The sequence below is a fragment of the Rhamphochromis sp. 'chilingali' genome (genome assembly GCF_963969265.1).
Source record: "Rhamphochromis sp. 'chilingali' genome assembly, chromosome: 1".
Taxonomy (NCBI): Eukaryota; Metazoa; Chordata; class Actinopteri; order Cichliformes; family Cichlidae; genus Rhamphochromis; species Rhamphochromis sp. 'chilingali'.
Window position 1 is genome coordinate 5,536,514 of NC_137929.1, and position 24,636 is coordinate 5,561,149.

The window sequence follows — 24,636 nt, forward strand, 5'->3', positions numbered from 1 at the left end:
ACCTGCTGGCGTGCAGAGTAACATGTGACAACAACACACACGTGGTCACCTCAACTTGTTTCACTGGAGTTTCTCTTTTAGAGCTTTAACCTCCTAAGACCTGAACTCTTTCATGCATTTTTAAAGTCTCTTTGCTATTTGGGCTGTTTGGGACCTGATTCATGTACAAACAAAGAATTACCAGAACTTTGTTTCTGAGAGAAATGAGATCCACATATGAGGATATTCGCTTTAAATGTCGATAGAACAGAGGCAGGATAATGACCTCGTAAGTGCAAATCAGGTCCTTGTTGAGCAAAACTTTGTATTTTCGTCTAAACATCCCAAAATGTGACGTCCACACATGAGGACAACAGGGCGCTAAAGTCCGTACAAACTTTTGTTTCTTCATTTGCTTGCAAACGAATGGAAATCCTCACTTAAAGCCAAGAAGCTTATTACCTGTGCAGGCTTTAGTGCCTCAGAGCAAACAAGAGAGCTTTGATCACAATGATTTTTGTTTTCACATTTCATTCACGAGCGATTTTTTTAATGTCACCTGATCTCAGTCAGCAGACTGAATATAACAGTAAAGCACTAGTGAGCTAATGAATTAGATATTGGTCACTCATATCAACTGAAAGAGTGTAAGACAAGTAAATGTGCTATAAAGGCCGGAGAAGAGTTAATAAAAAGGTCTTGAAATGAAAATATTTCATTATTTGCTGTTTCATAGATTTTTGGTTTTATTGCACTTTTGTCAGCCCTGCTGCTGTTTTTAAAAGTACTTTATTAATAAACTGGCATAAATGGTAACATTGAACACTTGCCAGTGTTGTCACGGAGGAGCAGGGAGGACTCGGCGCAGACTGAAGTCTCAGAAAAACAGGTTTATTTACACACTCCAGGTGCACTATATACAGGTGAGGGAGAAGGGGGCCAGGGTTCCCAGGGGTGCAGAGCGGGGTCGGGAAAAGCGTCCAGAGTCTCCAAACCAAAACACGAGAAATCTGCATACAGAGAACAAGGGTTAGCACGGAACTTTTACGGACAGAGCTCAAAACTGGCTGAGGCTAAAGTAGCACTGACGAGCGTTATTCAATAGTCCAGCGGCGAGGTGCTCTCAGTCACTGCCTTAAGTAGCGGGAGCAAACAGGGTGAGGAGCCACAGGTGATTGCCTACAGGTGGTGGAGGCCGGGAGCTCACAATGAGCTCCGCCCAGGCAGCGAGCAGAGAGAGAGGAGAGAGAGAAAAGACAAAACATAACATGTAGCCACACAGGGCCAGCCGAGCAGGCACGGGGACCGTGACAAGTGTGAACAAAAGGTTCTTAACTTTAGCATCAAAGCTTCAGTTCACCTTTCTCATGGCAGTTACTTCAGTATGTGTATTAATGCAGGAACAACTTGATTCCACACAGCTGACGCACCGAGAGTGTCTGCTGTGTGGTTAACTTTATAACCTTTGGTACGCAGTGGTGTCGCTCCACCTGTTAGCTAGTTTAAGAAACTGGTTAAGGAGGGAGTGTCTGTGAGGATGAGGAGGATTTAGTTCTTTAAAAACACGTCAGATACTTGCAGGAAGCTTCTCTCAGCTTCTTTTCTCCACTGCGCAGGTTTAAAACCATGACAGCAGAAGTCATGATGAAGAGATTGATTAGTCAGTCACAGTGTAAAGAGTCCTCCTGCCTGCATCACTCGCCAGCATAAACAGACCTTTGCTCCTGGAAAACAAATCAAAGTCATGTTGTCCAAGAAATGCATTTTATCTCACTAGTGAATCAAAGAAAGTCTGTATACTTTCTGAGAGTGAGAGGTGAACGTCAGACAGTTCTTAGAAAATGTAGTTTCTCTTTAAGCTTTTAACGTCTCTTTTACCCCATTTGTCAAAAACTACTTGACAGCCCTTCATGTCAGAGGTTTATTACCTGTGCAGGATGGAGCACATGGTCTCAGTCAGGCTGGACACGATCACTCCTACAGGAAGTAAATGTGATTTTATTTCACCTGTGAAATGATGAAAAACAGCAGAATAGCTCACGCTAACAAACGGGTGTTGAAATGTTTCATTTTCTGCTGTTTCACAGGTCAAAAAGGGCGTCGAAGCAAACTGAAGCTGAGCTGCTGCTGCTGTTGTAGTGCAGCATCTGCTGTGTGCTTCATCAGAGAACCTTCTGTACACAGCAGACAGAGGCTGCTGCCACTGAAGTCCATCTGCTAGAGAGCTTTAAACACTGGTTATTGAAGTGGCTTTGATGATACTGATACACAGTCTTTGCTGCTGTCACAGGACAGGGATCCACCAGGGAGTAGTTGTCAGGATAAAGAGCCTTCGCTTCTCTAAATATAAACTGGATACTTGTAGGAAACTTTGGGAAGCAGCATTTTTCCTCATATCGTCTAAACTGAAGTTAGCTCAGGTGCTTCTTCCATACTTGCTCTGCAGAAAGCCAAAGAGTTTGGAGCTCTGCAAACATTTGCAGCACAGCTGGATGTTTGTAACTTTGGTCACCTCTGTATCATCCCTCAGATTCTTTCTGCACAGCTTTGAAACCATGACAGCACGAGTGATGCTGAGGAGACGTCCAGTTTAAACAGACCTTTATTCCTGGAACACAAACACATGAAGTGATGCTGCTAAAGAAGAACATTTAATCGCACTAATGAATCAAGCATCTGTTTGTCTGTCAGTCTGTCAACAGTTACTCTGATCGACTTCAGACTTGGTGGGTATTTTGTTTTTGCAGCGGTCAAAGTCGATCAGCGTGTTGCTTTGTCTGCTGTAAATCTGCCTGTACAAAGGGAAACATGCATGTTTTAGATGCAAACTCACAACATGGCTGCATTTTTGTGATTATGTGTATTTTATATTGATTTATTCTATTATGTTTTGTATATGAATCTTTACAAGTGTGTCGATACAAAGGCTTGATTAAAACAAAGGTCTCAGCTGTGCTGTTAGGGATGCTCTCATATTTGTTTCAAATGTAATAAATCAAAGGATTTCAGGCTTTTCATCCTTTTTATTTGTTTGGTTCTAACAGCAGCTGGATAAAAACATGCAGGTGATGAATATAATTGTGTGATATTATGAGCATTGTGAATAAAGAAAGAGCAGAGATAGTAAAAAGGAAACAGGTGATGGACGTGAGATTTTCAGAACAAAAGCTCCTCAGTGAGACGATCACCTGGACACAAGGTCAGGCAGCTGGGACTCATCTAGAGAGCAAAATGGAAAAGTGATCTGTGCAGAACATCACTGTTGATTGCAGTTATTTACATCAGACTTCTTCTCTGAGATAAGAGCACCATTTGTGGGAAAGATGACAGTATTTCCAGGCTGGATGCTGTTTGCAGGGAGAACTGAATGAAAGTCTCCTGCACCTCAGCGCTGAGGTCCACACCTGTGAACACAGATGAGGTCAATCTGCTGCAGCACGTAGAGCTTTACTGATCAGCAGGTTCAAAGGATTCAGCAGAGCGTAGAGTCAGAGCTAAATGCCACATCACCATAGAGTTTGTTAACAACAGCTTTCTTTGCCCTTTGTCTCGATGGACTGAATCAGGGATACTCGTCATACTTCACCTCAACCACGTCACTGAGAGACCCCAGCCTGACACAGCAGCAGAGATGATGAAAGCAGAAACAGCAAACAGATGCTTCAGTTGTGTTTCTCTCTGTGTGTGCGCTCACGCCCACTTGTGTGTGTGAACTTTCCACGTACCTCAGCTTGTTTCTCCAACATGAGCCATCAGGGCTGAAAAACATCACTAACACATGAATTCTTTCTCTTTTTGTTATCACCTGTGATCATGTGTCTCATGTTTCTGTCATTCACCAGTTCTTGTAGAGTTACGTGTAACTAGACTTCTGTGGGACGTAAATGATTGTTTTGTATGCAGATCTGTACAAAGGATGTAAACACTTGATTACAAAGGAGATCTCAGCTGTGTTGTTGTGGATGGACTTCAACGTATTTGTTAAAAAAGAGAATAAAGCAAAGTGTTTTAGCTGTTTGGGAGTTTTTGTTTGATTCCATTCAGTTTTATTTCTATGGAGTCAAATAATAACAAAGGCTCTAGAACAGCCCTGAGTTTGTCCAGGTGACACTCCTCTGAAGAACAAAGACCAAGAGGAAGAAGGGGATTCGTTTTCAAGTCTTGTTTCTTTCAAAATAAAAGCTGAAATGTTTTGGAAGCATGATAATATTTCAGCCAGGATGCCGTCTCCAAGGAGACCTGCACCTCAGCGCTGAGCTCCACATCACGCCCTGTGAAAGCACAGATATAAATCTGCTGCAGTGAGAAGAACTTTACCCAACACAAGTGTAGAAGTAGACATTTGACTTTACCTACAACCTGTTAACAACAAAGCTTTCACTGCCTCTGTTGTTGATGTCATGTAGGACTAATCATACTTCACATCAGCCATGCACACGTCAGAGGATCTCCAGGCTTTCAGTGATAAAGCCAAGCAGATGATGTGAACATAGCAATAGTAAAACATGCATCATAATCAGCTGTATGTGTCGACTATGTGGCACCTCAGTCTTGTTGGCATGAAGAAAAGTTGTGTAACATGTAGCATAAGGGCTGCAAAGACATCATGTAGACAGCAGTCATCTGTTAGTCGTAACGTATCTCCTGTTAAAGAGTTAAATGTGCGTTCTCCATCTCTGTCCTCTCACAGCTCGCCGTATACCAACTCCAGCTGTGGTAACAAGACATGATGCACTACCAGATGAAAGAGTCCTAGGAGTGAACTGGTGCACAGAGACAGATGTATTCAAGATCAGGATAACTGAAAAACCTGTGCCAACGACTAGGCGAGGCATCCTCTCATTTGTAAGTGCAATATATGACCCATTGGGCTTTTTGTCTCCTGTCATTCTGAACAGAAGCTAAACAAAGTCCTGCTGTGAACAGCAGCAATATGGATTTTACACATCCATCCATCTTTTCAGCTCAGGGTCGTGTGTGTGTTTGCACCATGTTTACAGAAACTGGAACGTGACTCCACTTGTGGACAAAATGAGCGTCCCCAAGAGTTTGAAGGCGTTTTTGAGACTAAACATGGTGTTTTAGTGTCAGAGGTACGATTAGGTTGTGGTTAGGTTTAGGGCTGAAGGTTAGGGTTAGGCATTCAGTTTTTAGGGTTAGGTAAAGCATTACATCAATGTCCCCACGGAGATATGAAAACAGGACTGTGTGTGTGCAACCCTATCCCAGCTGTTATTAGGCAAGAAGCAGTTAAACTGTGGGAGGATGTCAGGGTACCAGGAGAGAATCAGACATGGATTCAAACCCAGGACCTTCTTGCTGAGAGCAGGTTGATCCCACCTACAAAGATCATCTGTTTAAACGTGCGCTGTAACTGAGTATTTTTTAAACATAAGAAACCGAATATAAGGGTTGCTCTGCCACTGCTGCCTTGACCGGTTACTTCAGTTTATCACGTTGGCAGCATCAAAGCTAAGTAAGGCCACGCCCACACTTACATCGGGATTTTTGAAAACGCAGATTTTTCTGAGCGTTTGCGCCTTTCATCCACACGTAAACGGCGTTTTCACTGAAAACTGATATTTTTGAAAACGTCTTGTTAAGTCTAATTGTTGAATGTTGCCATTGTGTTTCTTAAATTTGTACAGTCTTAGTTCAAGCAGTAGGATCAAAGCCATTCCTTTGATCCTGACCACCTCTCCAGCCACTCTGTGCTGGGGGAGGTTTTATTGTAGATACATCCTATCTGAAAGACCTGTTTCTTTTGATGTAAGCTTCCTGGGTTTACGACCCTTTGGTCAGCAGGAGGTCTGACACACACACACACACACACACACACACACACACACACACACACACACACACACACACACACACACACACACACACACACACACACACTCAGTGTATACATTTACATACAGTGCCTTGTCTTTGTAACCAAAGGGGGTTGCAAGGGAGGTGTTTAGTAAACTATTGTTTGAAGTTTGTCAATAAAAGGCAGCGAGAGGAGGCCATCATCGGGGTCATTTTCGTGGTGGACACAGACGAGGCCTCCCTTGCACAAGTAATCGATCGATCGACTGTCTTGTTTTCTTCATGATGAATAAGTCTCTAGAATTAGCGGGGCTTGTGGAAACACAGACCCAACATTTATTTGGTCCTCCGAGCTGGAGCCTAACACATTGCATCCACCGAGGAGAGGGAGAGGACGCCACCGCAACGTCTGGGATGATTGACGTAAAGCCCTGGTGTTTCACTTTGCTTTGTCACCAGGCCGGGAAGTTTGCGCCTGAACTCCCCTCGGGATGGATGACGATTGACGGGATCCAGAGACTCTTCCCATGAACGTAAACAAACAGTTAGTACAGAAGGCCTTAGAGAGCGGCTACGTGACCCTGCGTTGACCGCAGGTAACGGAAGTGCGCTAGCCGCGTAACAGAGACACAGGCTTCTCTGCCGTTTGGGGCGTGGAAATAACCTAGGTTCGGTAGCTCCGCCGTGAGGAGTGTCCGGAATCTCCGCCATTTGGGGGCGTTGGAGAGTGTCCGAAGGTTGAATTCTCCGCCATATGGGGCGTTTGAGAGTTTTCAACAGAGAGCGCTAGCTGTGCGTGCAGACGCAAGCGATAGGCCTATGTTATGTGTGTGTGCGGGCCAGACGTGGTCTGCGTGAGTGTGGCTGATTGTTGTCTTGTAATGGAGAATAAAATGTGTAAGTCTGCCTTAGAAGGAGATGTAAAATTTATGCAGAAAGTTTTACCAGGCAGCACGCAGTATGTAGGTTGTTGGTGTGAGAAATATGGATTTGAAGGGACATTAGTGGAAGTTAAGTGTAAAATGCTGGTAGAAAGAATAGCTGTAAGTGTAGCAGGTAAAACAGGTAAAGCGAAGCAGAGGAAGGAATTGCAGTTAGCAGTTGCTAAGTTGTGGCTGGAGCAGACTCAGAAGAGGAGAGAAGCACAGAATGTTAAAAGAGCAATATTGCAAGAAGTTCTTGTGAAACCTGAGGATGAAAGCACAGCTCAATCCACTGCAACTACTTTAGAACAACACCGTAGAAAAGCATTAGGAAGAGCAAGAATGTTAGCAGAAAGTAGAGTCAGAGAAGAGTGTGAGAGAGCAGAGGCAGAGGTGGAGGAGAAATTAAAGGCTGAGTATGGAGAGGCATTAGGAGCAGCATTGAGTCCAAGGCAGACTAGGCAGGGTAGGAAACAGAAAGTAAAGTTAGTGAACACAAACGTTACAACCACATATCCATCCCTGACACAACACAACACACAAAAACAAAAAACATATGGTGTTTCTGTAACAGAGTGTGAAGATGAAGAAAGTTTTTCTCCTGATCAATTCCGTGAGTGTGAGAGTGTCTGACGTCATGGTGTGTGTGAAAGGTATCCAGCTGGGGCAGACGTGATTCTGCAGGTCACCTGCCCAGTGGACGAAAAGAAATAAAATAGTTGTGTGGATGAATGATAGCACGGAGAGAGTTTGGTGTTTCTCAGTCTGAAACAGCTGTAATGCTACTTTCTGTTTTGGAGAAAAGTACAGTTTAAAAAAAAACAAAAAAACAGAGAGAGATGTGTGTTGTTTAAGCAGTGATGAGAATAATGAAAGTGTGATGAGAGAGGACCACAAAAACATACTGAAGATGCATTAACTATACCAACCCTACATGCATATTAGTTACATGAGAAGAAACTTATTATGTGCTAAGACAACAGGGTTATGCTGTATGTTGTGTGTATGGCTGATTGGATGAATGTTTGAGATTAAACTGGCTGTTGATTTGTCTTTTATTACTAAAGTTGAACCTGCCAATTGGGTTGTTACGATTTATCCCCCTGGCATGAAGAACACGTGTCATGACTTAAACAAGGCCTATCTGTTAGGTTTGTAGCATAAACCTATTCGCTGGAACGTTAAGACAATATAATTACACTGCTAAGCAAGACACAAATAGGCAAAGTTCTTCATGTTACTCGTGCACGGGAGAGAACCGGACAACCGCTTGACTCCAGTTGGTCTCGTCCGTTCTCCCATACACTGTCCTTTTATTGAGGTTACATGAATATGCATAAGTTCATTAACATATGACGTCTACATACAAACAAAGAGTACCTTGCCTGTGTGTGTGTGTGTGTGTGTGTGTGTGTGTGTGTGTGTGTGTGTGTGTGTGTGTGTGGGGACTGCTGATCAAAGGGTCAAACATCCTTGGTCAGGAAGAGGGTAGCCTCCCCCTCACCCTAGATGGTTCATCCTAGATAACACGGTGAGGAAGTCCTGCAGTTCATCTAAACAAAGAGCACTTAGACTAGAACAGACGCAACTACGTTAATCCTACCATAAAATAATAAGACACGGTATGACCTCTCATGCTCCCAAAGTGCTGTCTAATACACACAAAGTTTGCAGACTATCAAGGATCAAAACCTCTACCACTCTACAACTAATTACAAAACTCTAAGCATATATAAGTAAATATTTCTAAGCATAAATGACAATCAACAATACAAATCTAACATTTCCCCCCTTTTTGACCTTTATGCCTGAAAAGTTCCCAGGTATGAATACCTCATGTCTGACAGTTTCAATGCAAACATTTTTATACTCAGCATACGTCAAATCACCCTAAATTACTGAAAAGGTACACAGTTCAACAAATGTATTAGCAGTTATCCCATTCATTGAGCTCATCTCATGGCAAACTGCATCTTACGAGCAAACAAAGAAATTGTTAATTTAATAGTGAAAATAAAAAAGTAACATTTTCAAAAACATCTCAGCTTGGTAATGCTTCCTCCAGGTGTGCACATCACATGTCTCTCTGCAGAGTGGTTTGAGTTCTGCAGGGCGTCATGAATGTCTCTTCCAGTTGTTTCCATCGTTGTCCATAGGACCAGAGTCCAAATGTATGTAGAATAAACATTCAAACATACCAGTTGGTTTTGTTGTTTGTCAACATGGTTCTCAGCTATTTCCAGAGCTGCAGACCTCTCAGCACTCTAGTTTTATGGCCTCCCATTACCTCACTTCAGGCCTTCATCCTGCGAGGGGGATATTTATGACTCCTTCATTGTCCACGCTCTGCAGAGAAACACCTCTGTGGAAAGGGTGCAGGGTTCTCTTGTCTTACTGCTGTTATGATCCCAGCAGCCTTCAGAGTGTCATCGTATGCACAGTACAGTGGCACAGCGTTAGGTGATGTTCATAGGAAACTGCTGTTATCACCACCATAGCTTCTGGTTCCTGTGCTTTTCACAGAATCATGATGTCATCCTCGAACTCCTTCTACGCTGTCGATGGAGCTTGGCACGCTCCTCATCCCCTGAGTGTTTATGTTCCAACGCTGCTGAAGGTTTAAGGCAGAGCACGTCGTACACCTTAGTCGTCTTCCTCAGCGTCAATATTGAATCTTTCATTGTATTTAAAATCTTGCTGTGGGAAGTCTCCTCTTGATTTCCTGGAAGCTTAGTAGCACAGCTCTCTGTGTGATGTCTGCTGTGCTGAAGATGATCTCTGATCCTCCTGAAGCCTCTCTCCCATCTTGTGGACGATCCTCTCCTCTATTTTGCAAGCAGTTTCATGGTCCTTGCTGTGGCTCCAAGGTCTGATCTCATGATGGGCCCCAATCAGCTTGATCTTTGACCTCAACCACTGCCTGGTCCTGTCAGCTATGCGCTTCTCACTGGGCCTCTGAAGATTTCTCAGGAGATTACTGCTGCACCTGTATTTCCTTGCTAGGAAGACAAACTATTTGGAGAGCATGTCAACAATCATCAAACCACATTCTTTAGTTCAGTGAACTTCACTTATAGGCCATCAAAGCCTCATCTGAACATGGGTGCACCACTTGCATAGGTTTAATATTTGTAAATAAAACGGCTAATCACACAAATCACTGCAACAATAATAAAAAACATTGTTTAATGTTAATCCTTGGACCCCTCCTCTTGACGCATGGACACACCCATGCGCCAACTCACCAAACCTGGATTCCAGTCTTAAAGAAAAAGATTAGCTAGATCATATCCCAGGCAACATCAGGGCATCTCCTCCCCTGGAGCAGCACCACCCCGGACCTATAATCCTGCAATGAAAATGTTAGTGTGCTTTGCATATTAAGTTTGCTTAACACCTGGCCCTCCCAGGAGCCTGCATACACACCATCATGGCCTGGAAAACAAAATCTGGAAGTAAAATCAAACTCCATACCTGTAAACAATTGTATCATAAGGACAAGAAGCATTCAACATCAGCAAGACAAGTGTCATGTGCAGGTTTTCTCAAATCAGTAAACTACAATTATTTTCATAAGTCGCCTCAGACATGGATCATCCCATGTACTCAGGCAACATTAATGTAATCAGTGACTTCTCTTAAGCAAAGTCACTCCACTCATATATTATTATTATGGGTTCAAAAGTGGCCAGCAAATGAGCCCATAATAAACTATTCCATAATTACCGTAATCTCTTATTTGTTTTACTCATGTCACTTGTCCGTTTCAGCTGAATCTTCCACAGCATTCTCAAAGAAACTAACATTAGCAATACACATTGACTGTAGTCAGACAGAGGTCAGACACAGGTCAACAGGTTCCAGAGGTGCCATAAAAACACCATAAAGTCAACCCTAGCTGTGGAAAGAAGTAACACCAGTTCTCAACACAGGAAATTTCACACATGTTATTCATATTATCAAAGTAACCTTCACATTTTCCCATCAACACAATGCAACAGCATCACCACTCATAACCTGTAAACACAGTTTTCCTCACACATAAACCCAGAAATCCTGTAGTAGGAAAAAACATCAACCAGTTGTCCTGGTATAAATCGCATCATCAATTCACATGAAGAACTGGCATGCTGTAAGAAAAGAAAATGCAAATATTAACGCTTGCGCAGGCGTATGCATACTTTGTCACAGATATCTCTGTGAGCAACTCAAACCTATGAATAACACACCTGATAAATGCACAGACACAGAAAATGGCATTTAAAAGGTTAAATCATCATGCAACCTCGAGTGTTGCTGTCATCTTTCTGCTCCTGTAAAGGGAAGCACACACAGACTCATCTGCACCCCTGCCAGGCGGGGGTCAACTTCACACAGTCGTGTTACATCAGTAAAGTCTTGTCAGCTTTTGTCAGCTTTTACCAGTCAGTCAGTTTGTTTTCCTTTCACTCACTCATTCATGCATTCATTCTTTCTTTCTTTGCTGATAGTGGAACCTATCGTCGCATTTAGTTTCCACTCTCAGCAAAATGACGTCATTTCAAAAAGAAAAAGAAGAACTTTAGTTTGGATTACATCGCTGAATCCTTTTGGACTGGGACTGTCATTTAATAATTGTCCCAAATAAGTGGCTTTCTCCAGAGTCCATTTAAATGTGGAGAACTCACTTGGCACAATTTTCTCGACGACGTGTAGCATTTTTAATTCCCGACGTGCAGATCTGCTTAAAGAAAAGAAAATAGACAAACAAAATCAGTGCCTGTTCAAAAGATAAAAATGAAAAATAACAGAGATTATCAAACAAAACTTTCAGTGCACTGTGAAAGTATCAAAATAAAAAGGCCTTGTTAAGTCATGACACAAACTCCTCATCTCAGGTAAATCATACCATTAGCATGGTTCATCATACCATCATACTAATCGGCAGGCTCAACTTTACAACAAAAGAAAAATCATCAGCTAGATTCACTCCAAATCAACCATCAGCTGCACAACACACAACATAATCCTAATGTCTTATTAGCTATGAGTTTAATTACCAGGTCTGTGCTCTTCACTCATTTAGGCCACAGATCTATTTTATTCAATTTTCCTTTTCCCTTCATCATAAAACATGTGACATGCTGTCATGCACTTCACAAAACAGTCTGTTCTGACGTATTCAGAGTTGTGTATCTAGATACAGAATTCACTCGCACATCAAAGCAGGAAACTCAGTGTTTTAGAGTCTCCACTCAACACACAACAACTCCAACACATCTCATTCACTCGTGCTAGAATTCAGTCACCTTTCATTAATCTAAAACCGATCACTAATTTGCATATCAACTATTAACCCACTAAGTTGACAGGACAACAGGAAAGCATGTTCAAAATAGTATCACAAAAGACAATTTCCCTCATACAGTAAATTACATGTGCTGCCTCAATCAAGCAGGAAGCTTCTCCCAATTTACCATTTTAACAACTAAATTTATTGTCTGATCACTGGTTGGTCAAACCAGGATCTTTTTTCCCACAAAAGTTAAACTGTTGTCCTGCAACCTGGAGAGTCAATTTTTTGCATTAGATAAATTCAGTATTTAATAACAAGTGTCTGCTAAATTGACACTATTTTAACACTGATGAAAGATAACAAGCTAATTTTCATTGCATGGGTGTTTGTGTTATTAGGCAGGTCTAATGCATGTCTGTGGAGCTGCATCTCCAGCAGAGCATGTTCTTAAAGCTGCCTTTCCTACACACTTCTCTGCTATTATTTAATCATTTCTTAACTAATGTGCTATGAGTCTTCATGAGTCATTTTGTGTTTGGAATTGTTAGTAGGGTTAATGCATGTTCTGCTTGTGTGTGTGTGATTTTGTATATGTTTCTATTTTCGCAATGTTTCAGACTCCGTCTCAATTTTCCAACTTAAGCAGTCAGTTTTGTTTTCCCCAGGTTTGCTAACCCAAATTTTGATTTCCCACATTAAATAATTCCTATGTGTTCTCACCTAGTCTTCTCACTCTGTTGTCCTCTCCCACTTCAACAGTCCAACAGCCGGCAGTTCTCCTTCAGCTTTGTCCTGTGTCCCACTGTCTCTTCTTGCCATTTTACTCCACAGGTGGCAAATGTCAAACTCCAACTGTTCAGTTCTCCTCAAACGTTTTCTTCACATGCACAGTGAAGTCACAGCCACTCTCACTATTGTCCTCTGATGCGGTTGACTTCGTGCTAGTGGCTGAAGTGCTGCTGCTGCTGCCTTCCTGGGCGACTTCTTAGCAGCTGCTGCCGGTTTCTTGGCTTTGGCCGCGGCGGGCGTCTTAGCTTTGGTCTCAGTAACCCTGTTCATCTTGAAGGATCCGGAGGCCCCGGTGCCCTTGGTCTGCACCAGAGTGCCCTTCGCCACCAGACTCTTGATGGCGGTCTTGACACGGGCCTTGTTCTTGTCCACATCGTAGCCTCCGGCAGCCAGAGCCTTCTTGAGAGCGGCCACGGCTTTCACAATCAGCTCGCCCACGCTGAGGCCGACCTTCTTGGGCTTGGAAGTCATCGTCTTCTTCTTCTTGGCCTGAACCTCGGCGCAGGGCGTGTTTATGATGGAGCCTTTCCCACCACAGCGCTGGCACGTTGAACGCATCACGAAGGGTCCATTTCTTTCATGTCGCTAGCCAGCATGCTAGCTGCATGTGGCTTGCCCGAGTCACTCAGTCCTTTTTGAGCATTTCAACATGCTGCCACCGCCATCTTGCTCGCCCCTCCGTGGAATTCATCCAATCAGACAGGAAGATGGGTTTGCTTTCTTCTGCTGCTGTTTATCCACATTGCTGCTGCTTTGCTGGGACTTTTTGTGCTCAGGACTTGCTGCTGTCTCTTTATCATGGAGCTGCATTCCTTATCTTCAGGGAGGAGTGAGCTCGCTTGTGAGGTTGAGAAACACATGGCACTGTAAATAAGTCAGCCAGAAACTTGGCCTGCATGTTTCCAATGATGTTAAACTATAACTTTCTTCCGACCGCTGCATGTGGAAAATTGATACAGGTCTGCTTTTCACCTGAAAGTGACAAACTAAGACATTTCATTATTATCATCACTGCTTAATCAACACATATCTCTCTCTCTCTCTCGCTCTGTGTTTTTGTGAACAGTCCTTTCTTAAAAGCAGAAAATGAAATTATAGTTGTTTTTTTTGGTTGATCAACACAAAACCTTTTTCCTATGATTATTTTTTCCTACAATATAAATTCTCCCTCTTATTCACTCTTTTTTTTTTTTTTTTATTTACAATAGCTGGTAACCTGCAAAATCACCGCTGTCACTCACAATCAAAGGCAATTACTCTTGCACAGTGCACAAACACTGTGATGTCAGACACATTCACACTCACTTTGTCATCTGCAAAAATAAATCACATGGCTGATGATATGTGCCATGGTGATCCGTAAATATGATCACCAGTTTATTTAACTATTTTTCAACCCAACAAACAAATAATCAAAAACATGATGCTGATGTTATGAACACTCTACACACAAGTCAAGATGCAGGAAAACTGCTCATGGAAACGTTGCACACTCCAGTTATCACAGTTATCATAGCGCTGTTTCCCTCTCTTAGAGTAGTTCTCAGACAGCTCTCGATATGATAATGTGTAGCCTGCTCATCAGCTCAGAAGAAAAAAAAACTGCAACGCAACATCACACAGTAGTTGCTCTGCCCACAGTGGCAAAGTCTTACACTTTCATATTCAACTCAGCTTCTCCATCATGTACTTTTAGATGTTTCATACAGGGTTCAGCATATTAGTTGTTTTCACAGGTGTGCTCTACATCTCAACAATGGTTCATAATAAGACGACAGTCTTCCACACAGGTCAAGTGCCTCTATGCACTTCAGTAGTTTAAATATTTATCTATATCACTTCACCTCACATGTCATCGTACTGAATTTAAGCAACCACAAGCGTAATGTAGATGACTTTTAACAACTATCCACCTCAATTACGTCTATGGTCTGGCACACAGGCTGAAGAGTTAACGTTTTGTGTCAGCAAGGGGTGGGGGGACAGCCACCCACCAGAGCATAGCTGCTGATGTGGGCTGGCCTTCTCCACACGCTCTTCAAGGCTGGTGTGTTTTCTGAAAACTTCTAACATTTTAATCTCTTCCATTTTTAAGCCTGCGATTAACCGCACGGCTCAGGTCCGCGTGAAACCCGCGTGACCGCGCTCGCGTGAACCCGCGCAGCTGTGGAGCCGTCGCTCCCTCTCTTTTTTACATAAATACTTTGTGCTGCCAGGAGCAAAGTCCAGCACAAACGTCTGTCTCCCTCCGACTCACTCTTGGTTGCTTAGAAACCCATGATAACAACAACAGTCGGTGTCACAGACCACATGTTCTGCTCCGCACACACTCACACAACAACAACAACAACAACAACGACGACGACGACAACAAAAACAACACAAAATAGGCCTATCGTCCAGCACAATCTGGACCCCGCGGAACTTCTCAATTCCCCACAAAGCGGCGGAGAACTCACCTCTAGCCACACAAAGTAGCGAGGAACCTCTTGCTCCACAAAGTAGCAAGGAACCCGGGTATCGCTACACAAAGTAGCGAACTTCTCAACGCCTCACACAGTGGCGGAGACTGCACAACGACACGGTTATAGAGTCGGCCTCTTCTCAACGCCTCACACAGTGGCGGAGACTGCACAACGACACGGTTATAGAGTCGGCCTCTTCTCAACGCCTCACACAGTGGCGGAGACTGCACAACGACACGGTTATAGAGTCGGCCTCTTTAAACTTACTTGGCGTTGCTTAGAGTGTAATATCAGCCCGAATCCCGCCGACCGTCATTCATCGAGGAGAAAAGACAGACCGCGAATCCACAGGAACTTCCTGGCTGACGTCAGACTTTCAGCGTGCCTCTCCTCCCCTCGGTGAATGCGATTCCAGGGCTCCGGCATCGAAGGACCAATTAATGTTAGGTTTGTAGCATAAACCTATTCGCTGGAACGTTAAGACAATATAATTACACTGCTAAGCAAGACACAAATAGGCAAAGTTCTTCATGTTACTCGTGCACGGGAGAGAACCGGACAACCGCTTGACTCCAGTTGGTCTCGTCCGTTCTCCCATACACTGTCCTTTTATTGAGGTTACATGAATATGCATAAGTTCATTAACATATGACGTCTACATACAAACAAAGAGTACCTTGCCTGTGTGTGTGTGTGTGTGTGTGTGTGTGTGTGTGTGTGTGTGTTGCTGATCAAAGGGTCAAACATCCTTGGTCAGGAAGAGGGTAGCCTCCCCCTCACCCTAGATGGTTCATCCTAGATAACACGGTGAGGAAGTCCTGCAGTTCATCTAAACAAAGAGCACTTAGACTAGAACAGACGCAACTACGTTAATCCTACCATAAAATAATAAGACACGGTATGACCTCTCATGCTCCCAAAGTGCTGTCTAATACACACAAAGTTTGCAGACTATCAAGGATCAAAACCTCTACCAATCTACAACTAATTACAAAACTCTAAGCATATATAAGTAAATATTTCTAAGCATAAATGACAATCAACAATACAAATCTAACACTATCTTTCCTTTGATTTCCTTTATTTTCTTTCTTTTATTTTGTTACTTTCATGGTGCACTGAAAGTTTTGTTTGATGATCTCTGTTTGAGCAGATCTGCACGATTAGAATCGAAGCGTCGGCGAGAAAACTGTTGCAAAGTGAGCTTCTCCAAAATTAAAATGGGCTCTTATTTGGGACAATCAGGAAACAAGTTCCTGTCCAAAAGGATTCAACGAGGAAATCCAGTCTAAATTCTTTTTCTTTTTGAAATGATGTCGTTTTGCTGAGCGTGGAAACGAATGCGACGATAATTTCCACAATCAGCAAAAGAAGGAATCACTGAGTGAATGAGTAAGAATTTTAAAATAAATGGGGAACTGACTGACTGACTTAACACCATTGTGTGAAGTCAACCCCCACCTGACAAAGGTGTGGATGTATCTCTGTGTGTGTCTCTGTTGCAGGAGCAGAAGGAGACCAGAGGAGGAAACTTGGGTCACATGACTATGTGAACTCTGAAAATTTAACCTTTTTAGTTTAAATTTTTCTGTGTCTGTGAATTTACCATGTGTGTGTCATTCACTACCTTGTGTTGCTCACAGAGATTACTGAAAGAGTGTATACACCTGCGCAGCGCTAACATTTACATTTCTTTTTACAGCCGATGGTTAATCATGTGATTTGATCATGTGATTTACAGCAGGACACAACTTAATGATGTTTCTCTACCACAGGATTACTGAGATTTTGTATGAAGAAAACTGTAGTTACAGGCTATATGTTGATGATGAAATTACAGTGTTGTTGAGAGAATGTTGGAGAAAATGTGAATGTTACAGGGGAGAATTTTTTTTTTTTTCTGCCTGTCCCGTTTGGCTCTTTTGAATTCTTGTCTAAAGGCAAAGAAAGATGCCCAACGGATTTACTTTACCAAATTGACCATCCCAGCCTTGCCATAATGGTCCGTTTGATTCACCTTTTATTGTTTATTTTATTTTCACTTGCTGAATACGGGACAGACTTGACTGGAGGAAAGAAGGGGAGAAAGAAAGAGGGAAAGAGAAACAGCTGAGAAGAGGGACGGGGGAGAAGGGCAAAAAACAAAAACCAACAGAACGGGCAGAAAAAAAATGCATCTATCGATCACCTGGATCACCTGTTGAGAAAAAAAAAAGAAAACAAGCAGAAGAAAACAAGAATAATAGAATAAACAACATCACAATGATATATGGGAATATGACAGTAAATACTAAATATTAAATACTAAATACTTCCCCTGCCAGTAATAACATTACTGGCAGGGGAAGTGGTGGTGGGTGGAGAGGGCCCGAGATGTCCCCAGAGAGGTGGCGTCTGATACCCAACCTGACATATAGACACAGACATACAGGAACACACAGATACAAACATCCATTCCCACCCTCATGCTCTCATGTGCACTTACTCCACACTCAACCAACGTGGAGACAGACATAAAGAGACGTTGTATACACGATCACACTCCCCAAGCGTACTCTACGAACCGGGTCTAGGTACCCTTGCCCCTGGAGGGGGGAACTGCACCCAGACCCAGGTGGTGTTACCCTTTTCCCTGCGGTGGGGAGAGGCATATATATATATATATATATATATATATATATATATATATATATATATATATATATATTGACAGCTGTGATGTTCTTATGTTCCAGTCGGCAGCATTACGGTTACCATGGTTCATGGTTACAGGGTGATGCTCTCTCTCTCTGCGTGTTTCCTGGGTGAGAGAGCGCCTTTTTGTTGTTGTTGTTGTTGTGCTAAGCTAATAGGCAGAATATAAATAAATAAAATAAAATATCCTGGCTATAACAGTTTGGGTCAAAGTGCAGATGTTCCAGATGTTCTGAGTCTGTCTGTGTTTCATGTTAACATGTAGATGTTGGACCAAAGTGAAGCTTTTTGATGTGACAGCAGGAATGTGAAGTGTAACTCTGAGCTGTAGGAAATGATACTAAACGGACTTTTTCTCCTTTATTTATAGGAAAGTGTAGGAGAGCAACAGATGAACAAGCGTTACTGTAACAGGAAACATCAGAGGACCTTTATGTTCATCATCATCACTGTTTCCTTGTTCTGTCACAAACACACAACACTTCCTGCTCTCTCTCTGATGGATCTGATTGGCTGTTTCATTCCCAGGAGGTCAGGGCGTCACACAAACAGCTTTAACTGCACAACGACACACTTTAAATCATCTGCAGACAAACCTGTGTGTTTGATTTATGAAGAAATAATAAAGACGTGTGTACAGCTGTCCATGAAGCAGCTTCTCACACAAACTCTGACACTTCAGCCACTTTAAATCCTGCAAAGCTGCGTAATAAAGAGCTGTGACTGCTATGAGCTGCTGATGATGACTGCATGAAGCTCTCAGCTGAAGCTTCTTTCATTTATTTTAATGTTAATGTCGCCTTTTTAAGTCTGTGTGAGGATTTTAATGACACACATTAAAGGAGCTTCTTTGATTAGAACCAAATTCATGTTGATTTTCAGCCTGAAATGATAAAAACTTTAATAATTCTGTTTATAATCATCAACCTGGAGACTAATGAAAAGTATAATAGTGAAAAAAAGCCTTTATTATTTGAGTAATGCCTGAATCTGCTCAGAGACGGAGACAACACAGAGGTGTTGATGACAGTTTGACATTAACTGAATTAAAAACAAAGTGCTCTTATTGTGAAAATCTGCCTCCTACTTCTTTAAATCATTTTTATGTATTTTTTAACCTCACAGTGAAACATTGAGACATTAATCTGACACAGTTTGATCAGCAGCTGTGTTTTCACTGACGTTTCACTTTGATTTGTTCAGACTGAGCAGAGAGGATCGGTTCTCTGTGTGCGCACTGCTGAGAAACACAAGCTCATTTCTCTGCTGTTTCATGAAAAGTGTTATGGAGGAACAAGAAGTTCAGCCTCTAAACTCTCAGCGTGAGGACTGAGTGAAGAGTTTCAGAGCAGAGAGTTTTGGCTCACAGCTTTTAGCGTCTACACAAAGAGACGATTACGCACTTGATCTGAGAACATCTCCACCTCCTACAAACAAACTCTCCTACGAGCAGCTGTCACAACCACAACAGGCAGAAGACTGGATTTCTTCAGGTCAGATTTCATGCAGTTTGCACTAAATTGTGTGTCACAGACTTTGTAGTTCACATTTGTGTGACTCGTTTAAATCTTCTCCTCCTGAAAGTGAAACTCTTACAAACACATCAGGCCACAACCTGCTGCAGGTTAATGATTGATCTGAAGGCAGCTGACCTTTGAGCAGGAACTTGTGAGTCTTTTATTGTGTTTAATGCTCACAGTGCTGAAGCCTGCAGACACACCCACATCATATTATTTGTTCTCAGGAGATAACATAGAGATTTTGGCCCTTTCTCAATTTGCGTACTTGCGTTCTCGTCTACTCGTGATACGTCATCAGTCGGAGACCAAGTACTGTTCCAATTCGAAGTACGCATCAAGCCGAGTTCTCGCTCCGCCCGTTTTATCGAGCATGCATCGGTGGTGAGTTGTGTGGACTTGGTACAGCTAAATATCCCAGAATGCATTTCGTCCAAAACTCAAACGCGGCAATGGCGGACGAGCGGGGCTGAAAACTTTTAAATATTACTCTTTCTGGGTCACAAAATAAACATTTAAGTTATTTCAAGCGAGAATGTAGCTGTGTAAACTTCAAATATCTGCTCGATTTATCAAGATATCATATATTTCCAAACGCGCTCCGACGTTTTCGGAGACGTCTGTGACCCGCCAGCTCCATAGCAGACAGCGAGGTCAAGGATCATTAGAGCCGGCGAGAACAGCGGACTCCCAGCACATCGTTTTCACCCCTTTTATTAAGGTATGTACACGTATGTACATGTACACTATTTTTATTAATAGAGATTTCACCACTGAGGTTAAACATGATATATAAGTCACTTAGATCACTTCTAAATGTTAATGTTTGGCTTATTTCAGTGTTTTATTTGTTCCTGAGTAAACCGGTTTGGCTGTGATTAAAGTTAAGCTTCATAACATATTACTCACAGTTAAATTAAGAGGGGACGGCAGTAAAAACTCTGGACCTGTGACATCATCAAGTATGCCGGTGTTCCAATTGTACAAATTGCGAGTCCGTGCTCCCGTTTCCGGCAAGTCCGTGCTCCCGTGCGGTCTCGGCAAATCCGGTCTCGCCGAGAACGCGAGTACATACTTGCGTACTTAGAATTGAGAAAGGGCCTCTGACTATATCGCTCTATCGGGAGGCACCAAGATGGCGGCTTGAACAGTCGTGTTTTTTTCAGGAGCTCCGAAAGACCGCAAAATTTACTAAGTAACTTCATTCTCTTTCCACTCGAATTATAACTATGGATGCCCAAAAGGTTATTAAGAATGCAAAGCTGCAATTTGTGCCATCAAACCCCAATGTTAAGACGTCGTCGCATGCTAAAGTCAGTGACCATGGCTATGCTAACACTGAAGCTGCCAACGTGGGCTTAAACAAGCGAGAACGGGGAGCAGACTCGGCGCCGCCAACTCCTTCAAAACAACCGCCAGAGGAGAAAAGAACAAAATCTTCAGAGAAGGAAGACGATATCTCCAATAAAACTATTTTTGAAGCCATTATGGGACTTGACAAAAAATTTGAAGCACAACTGGAGGATATCAAGGAACAAAACAGACAAAGTGCAGCTATGGTTGCCAGCTTGGCTAAGGCTGTAGAGTTTAATGCTGCAGAGATAGTTGATTGCAAACTGAAAGTTGTTAAACTGGCAAATGCGAATGAACAGCTGCTTAAAGACAATGAAGACTTGAAAAGAAGAGTGAGAGAACAGGAGCGCTACCGAATGAGGTGGTGCCTAAAACTGAAAGGGATGAAGGAAGACAAAGATGAAAACATTAGAGTGAAGGTTTTGCAAACGCTTCAGAAGATTGCCCCTGACTTGAACTTAGAAGAGGCCGTTGATATTGTCCACCGTTTAGGGAAATGAGTTGATGGCAGAAACAGAAACATCATTATTCTATTCACACAGAGGCGAATTAAAGAAGAGTTGTGGAGGCGCACCAAAGACTCTTCAACCTGCAAGCAAGAAGGCATCAGTTTCGCAGAGATGTTGCCGCAGGAGGACATACAAGATCGACAGCGCCTATGGCCTCTGGTGGAGGAAGCAAGACGTGTGGGTAAACGAGCCTACTTTCGTGGTCCACATGCCTTCATTGATGGACGCAAAGTTGAGGAAAGACAGGAGAACTAAAAATGACAAAAACTGAAATAGTGGAAACTTGTTAGCGGTCTAAGGAGCTCAGCATTTAGTACTTTTTTTCCTTCTTTTTCTCACGTGGTGAGTGATATTCTGTCTATAGTTCATGTTGAATGTTAACATTTGTTTTGGTTCTTTAAATGTTAGGGGTTTAAGAGAATCTGTTAAAAGAAAAGCCTTATTTTTGTACTGCAAAAGTAAAAAATCAAACTGTATTTTTCTACAAGAGACTCATTCATCTGATAGTGATGTATCTTTTTGGTCAAACCAATGGGGTAGCAAAATCCTGTTTAGCCATGGCTCAACGAGGTCGGGGGGTGTAGCAATTTTATTCAATAACTTTCCCGGGGATCTTGTACTACAACGGACTGACTTGAATGGTCATTGGTTGATTGCTGTAATGAGAGTTGAAAGTTTGTTTTTCATTTTAGTCAACGTTTATGGATATAATAATGAAAGTCAGAATAAAATTATGTTAGAAGATATAACTTCAAATATTTTTGAACTTAAAGATCGATACCCTACAGAATACATTTTAATGGGTGGTGATTGGAACATGACTCCTGATGAATGGACTGATAGATGGCCCTCAAGGACAGGTAGACCACAAAAAAATAACCTAATTATAGATTTTTTGATAAATAACAACTTGACAGATATTTGGAGAGTAAGAAATCCAGGATTTAAGAGCTTTTCTTGGTTTAAACCAAATGGAGCTTGTAAATCTAGAATAGACTATTGGCTAGGAAGTGACATCATTCTTAGGCACACTGTAAAAGTTGTGATGTCAAATGCACCTCTATCTGATCATTGCTTTATTGAACTGTGCTTAGAATCGGAAATTAGACAATCAAATAAAAGAACTTATTGGAAGTTCAATGCCAAACTTTTACAAAATGAAGACTACTGCGACATAGTCAGAAAAATTATAAAAGATATTATGGCTGATCATCTAATTGTAGGCTATACCAGTAAATGGGAATTCATTAAATTCAAAATTAGAGAATTTAGTATTCAATTCAGTAAAACCATAAGTCAAAAGCAAAGAGAATATGAATGTAAATTATTCCAAGAAATTACTTATTGCTGTAGTAAAGATGATCTAAATACCCAAGAAAGGAGTAAACTTATGGAGTTGCAAACTAAATTAGATCAGCTCTACCTAAATAAAGCAGAAGGAGCTTTTGTGCGTTCACGGGCCAAGTGGATTGAGGAGGGGGAAAGAAATTCTTCATATTTTTTTAATTTAGAAAAGAGCAGACAGAAAAGAAATTTTATATCTTCTCTGTTAATTGATGGCATTGAATGTGACGACCCTAAAATTTTGGAGAATGAAACTTATACATTCTATTCCAATTTATACTCCTCACAGTTCTCCCAAGCAGATTGTGATGTCTTTTTTGATCAAATAGATAATCTGATCCCTAAAATTGATGAATCATTTAAGGAATTATGTGAATCTGACTTCAGAATTGAAGAGTTAGATGCATCTGTTAAGAAAATGGCACTTAATAAATCCCCTGGTCCAGATGGGCTTACAGTTAATTTCTTCCAATTTTTTTGGGAAGACTTACGGGAAATTTTATTCAAAGCTATACTGGCCAGTATTGAAAAGGGAGAATTGATGTCTAGCATGAAACAAGGATTAATTACATTAATTCCTAAACCAAACAAAGATAAACGACAATTGGATAACTTAAGGCCCATAACTTTATTAAATACAGATTATAAAATTTTCTCTAGCTCAGTTGCAACAAGGCTCAAACAAGGGGTTTCAAGTATAATTAGTGAGACACAATCAGGGTTTTTGAAAGACAGGAACATTCATAATAATATCAGATTGGTTTTAGACTTACTGGACTACAATGATCTAATTAGTGATGACAGTTTTATTCTTTTCTTGGACTTTTATAAAGCTTTCGATTCAGTAGAACATCCTTTTATTTTAGAAACACTAACTCGATTTGGATTTGGGGATAAATTTAGGAAGATAATACACTGAACAAAAATATAAACGCAACACTTTTGTTTTTGCTCCCATTCCCCATGGGATGGACGTAGAGACCTAAAATTCATTCCAGATACACAATATAACCATCCCTCCCAAACAGTGGTCACAAATCAGTCCAAATGTGTGGTAGTGGGCACATCTGCTATATTGAGATAATCCATCCCACCTCACAGGTGTGCCACATCAGGATGCTGATCTGACATCATGAGTAGTGCACAGGTGTACCTCAGACTGCCCACAACAAAAGGCCACCCTGGAATGTGCAGTTTTGTCTCACAGCAAAATGCCACAGATGCCACAAGCAATGAGGGAGCGTGCAACTGGCATGCTGACAGCAGGAATGTCAACCAGATCTGTCGCCCGTGCATTGAATGTTCATTTCTCAACCATAAGCCGTCTCCACAGGCGTTTCAGAGAATATGGCAGCACATCCAACCAGCCTCACAACCGCAGACCTCGTGTAACCACACCAGCCCAGGACCTCCACATCCAGCAGGTTCACCTCCAAGATCGTCTGAGACCAGCCACCCAGACAGCTGCTGGAACAATTGGTTTGCACAACCAAACAATTTCTGCACAAACTGTCAGAAACCGTCTCAGGGACGCTCAACTGCATGCCCGTCGTCCTCATCGGGGTCTTGACCTGACTCCAGCTCGTCGCCATAACAGACTTGTGTGGGCAAATGCTCACATTCGATGGCGTCTGGCACGTTGGAGAGGTGTGCGCTTCACGGATGAATCATGGTTCACATTGTTCAGGGCAGATGGCAGCTGAGAATGTCCCAGTTCTTACATGGCCAGCATACTCACCGGACATGTCACCCACTGAGCATGTTTGGGATGTGCTTGACCGGCGTATACGACAGCGTGTACCAGTTCCCACGAATATCCAACAACCTCGCACAGCCATTGAAGTGGAGTGGACCAACATTCCACAGGCCACAATTGACAATCTGATAGACTCCATGCGACGATGTGTTGCACTGCATGAGGCAAATGGTGGTCACACCAGATACTGACCGGTTCTGGGTCCCCAGACCCCC

At 42.2% G+C, this 24,636-nt stretch overlaps 2 protein-coding genes across 3 annotated transcripts in view; one reads left to right on the forward strand and one right to left on the reverse strand.

The window, feature by feature from the left end:
• LOC308398346 (uncharacterized protein) overlaps nt 1-24,636 on the forward strand; it is a 178,563-nt gene that overhangs the window by 35,774 nt on the left and 118,153 nt on the right. The window lies entirely within an intron of this gene.
• LOC308398977 (histone H1-like) lies at nt 11,306-16,265 on the reverse strand. Its single transcript, XM_080885882.1, has one exon. The coding sequence runs from the start codon at nt 13,339-13,341 to the stop codon at nt 12,874-12,876; it is 468 nt and encodes a 155-aa protein (XP_080742008.1). The 5' UTR covers nt 13,342-16,265; the 3' UTR covers nt 11,306-12,873.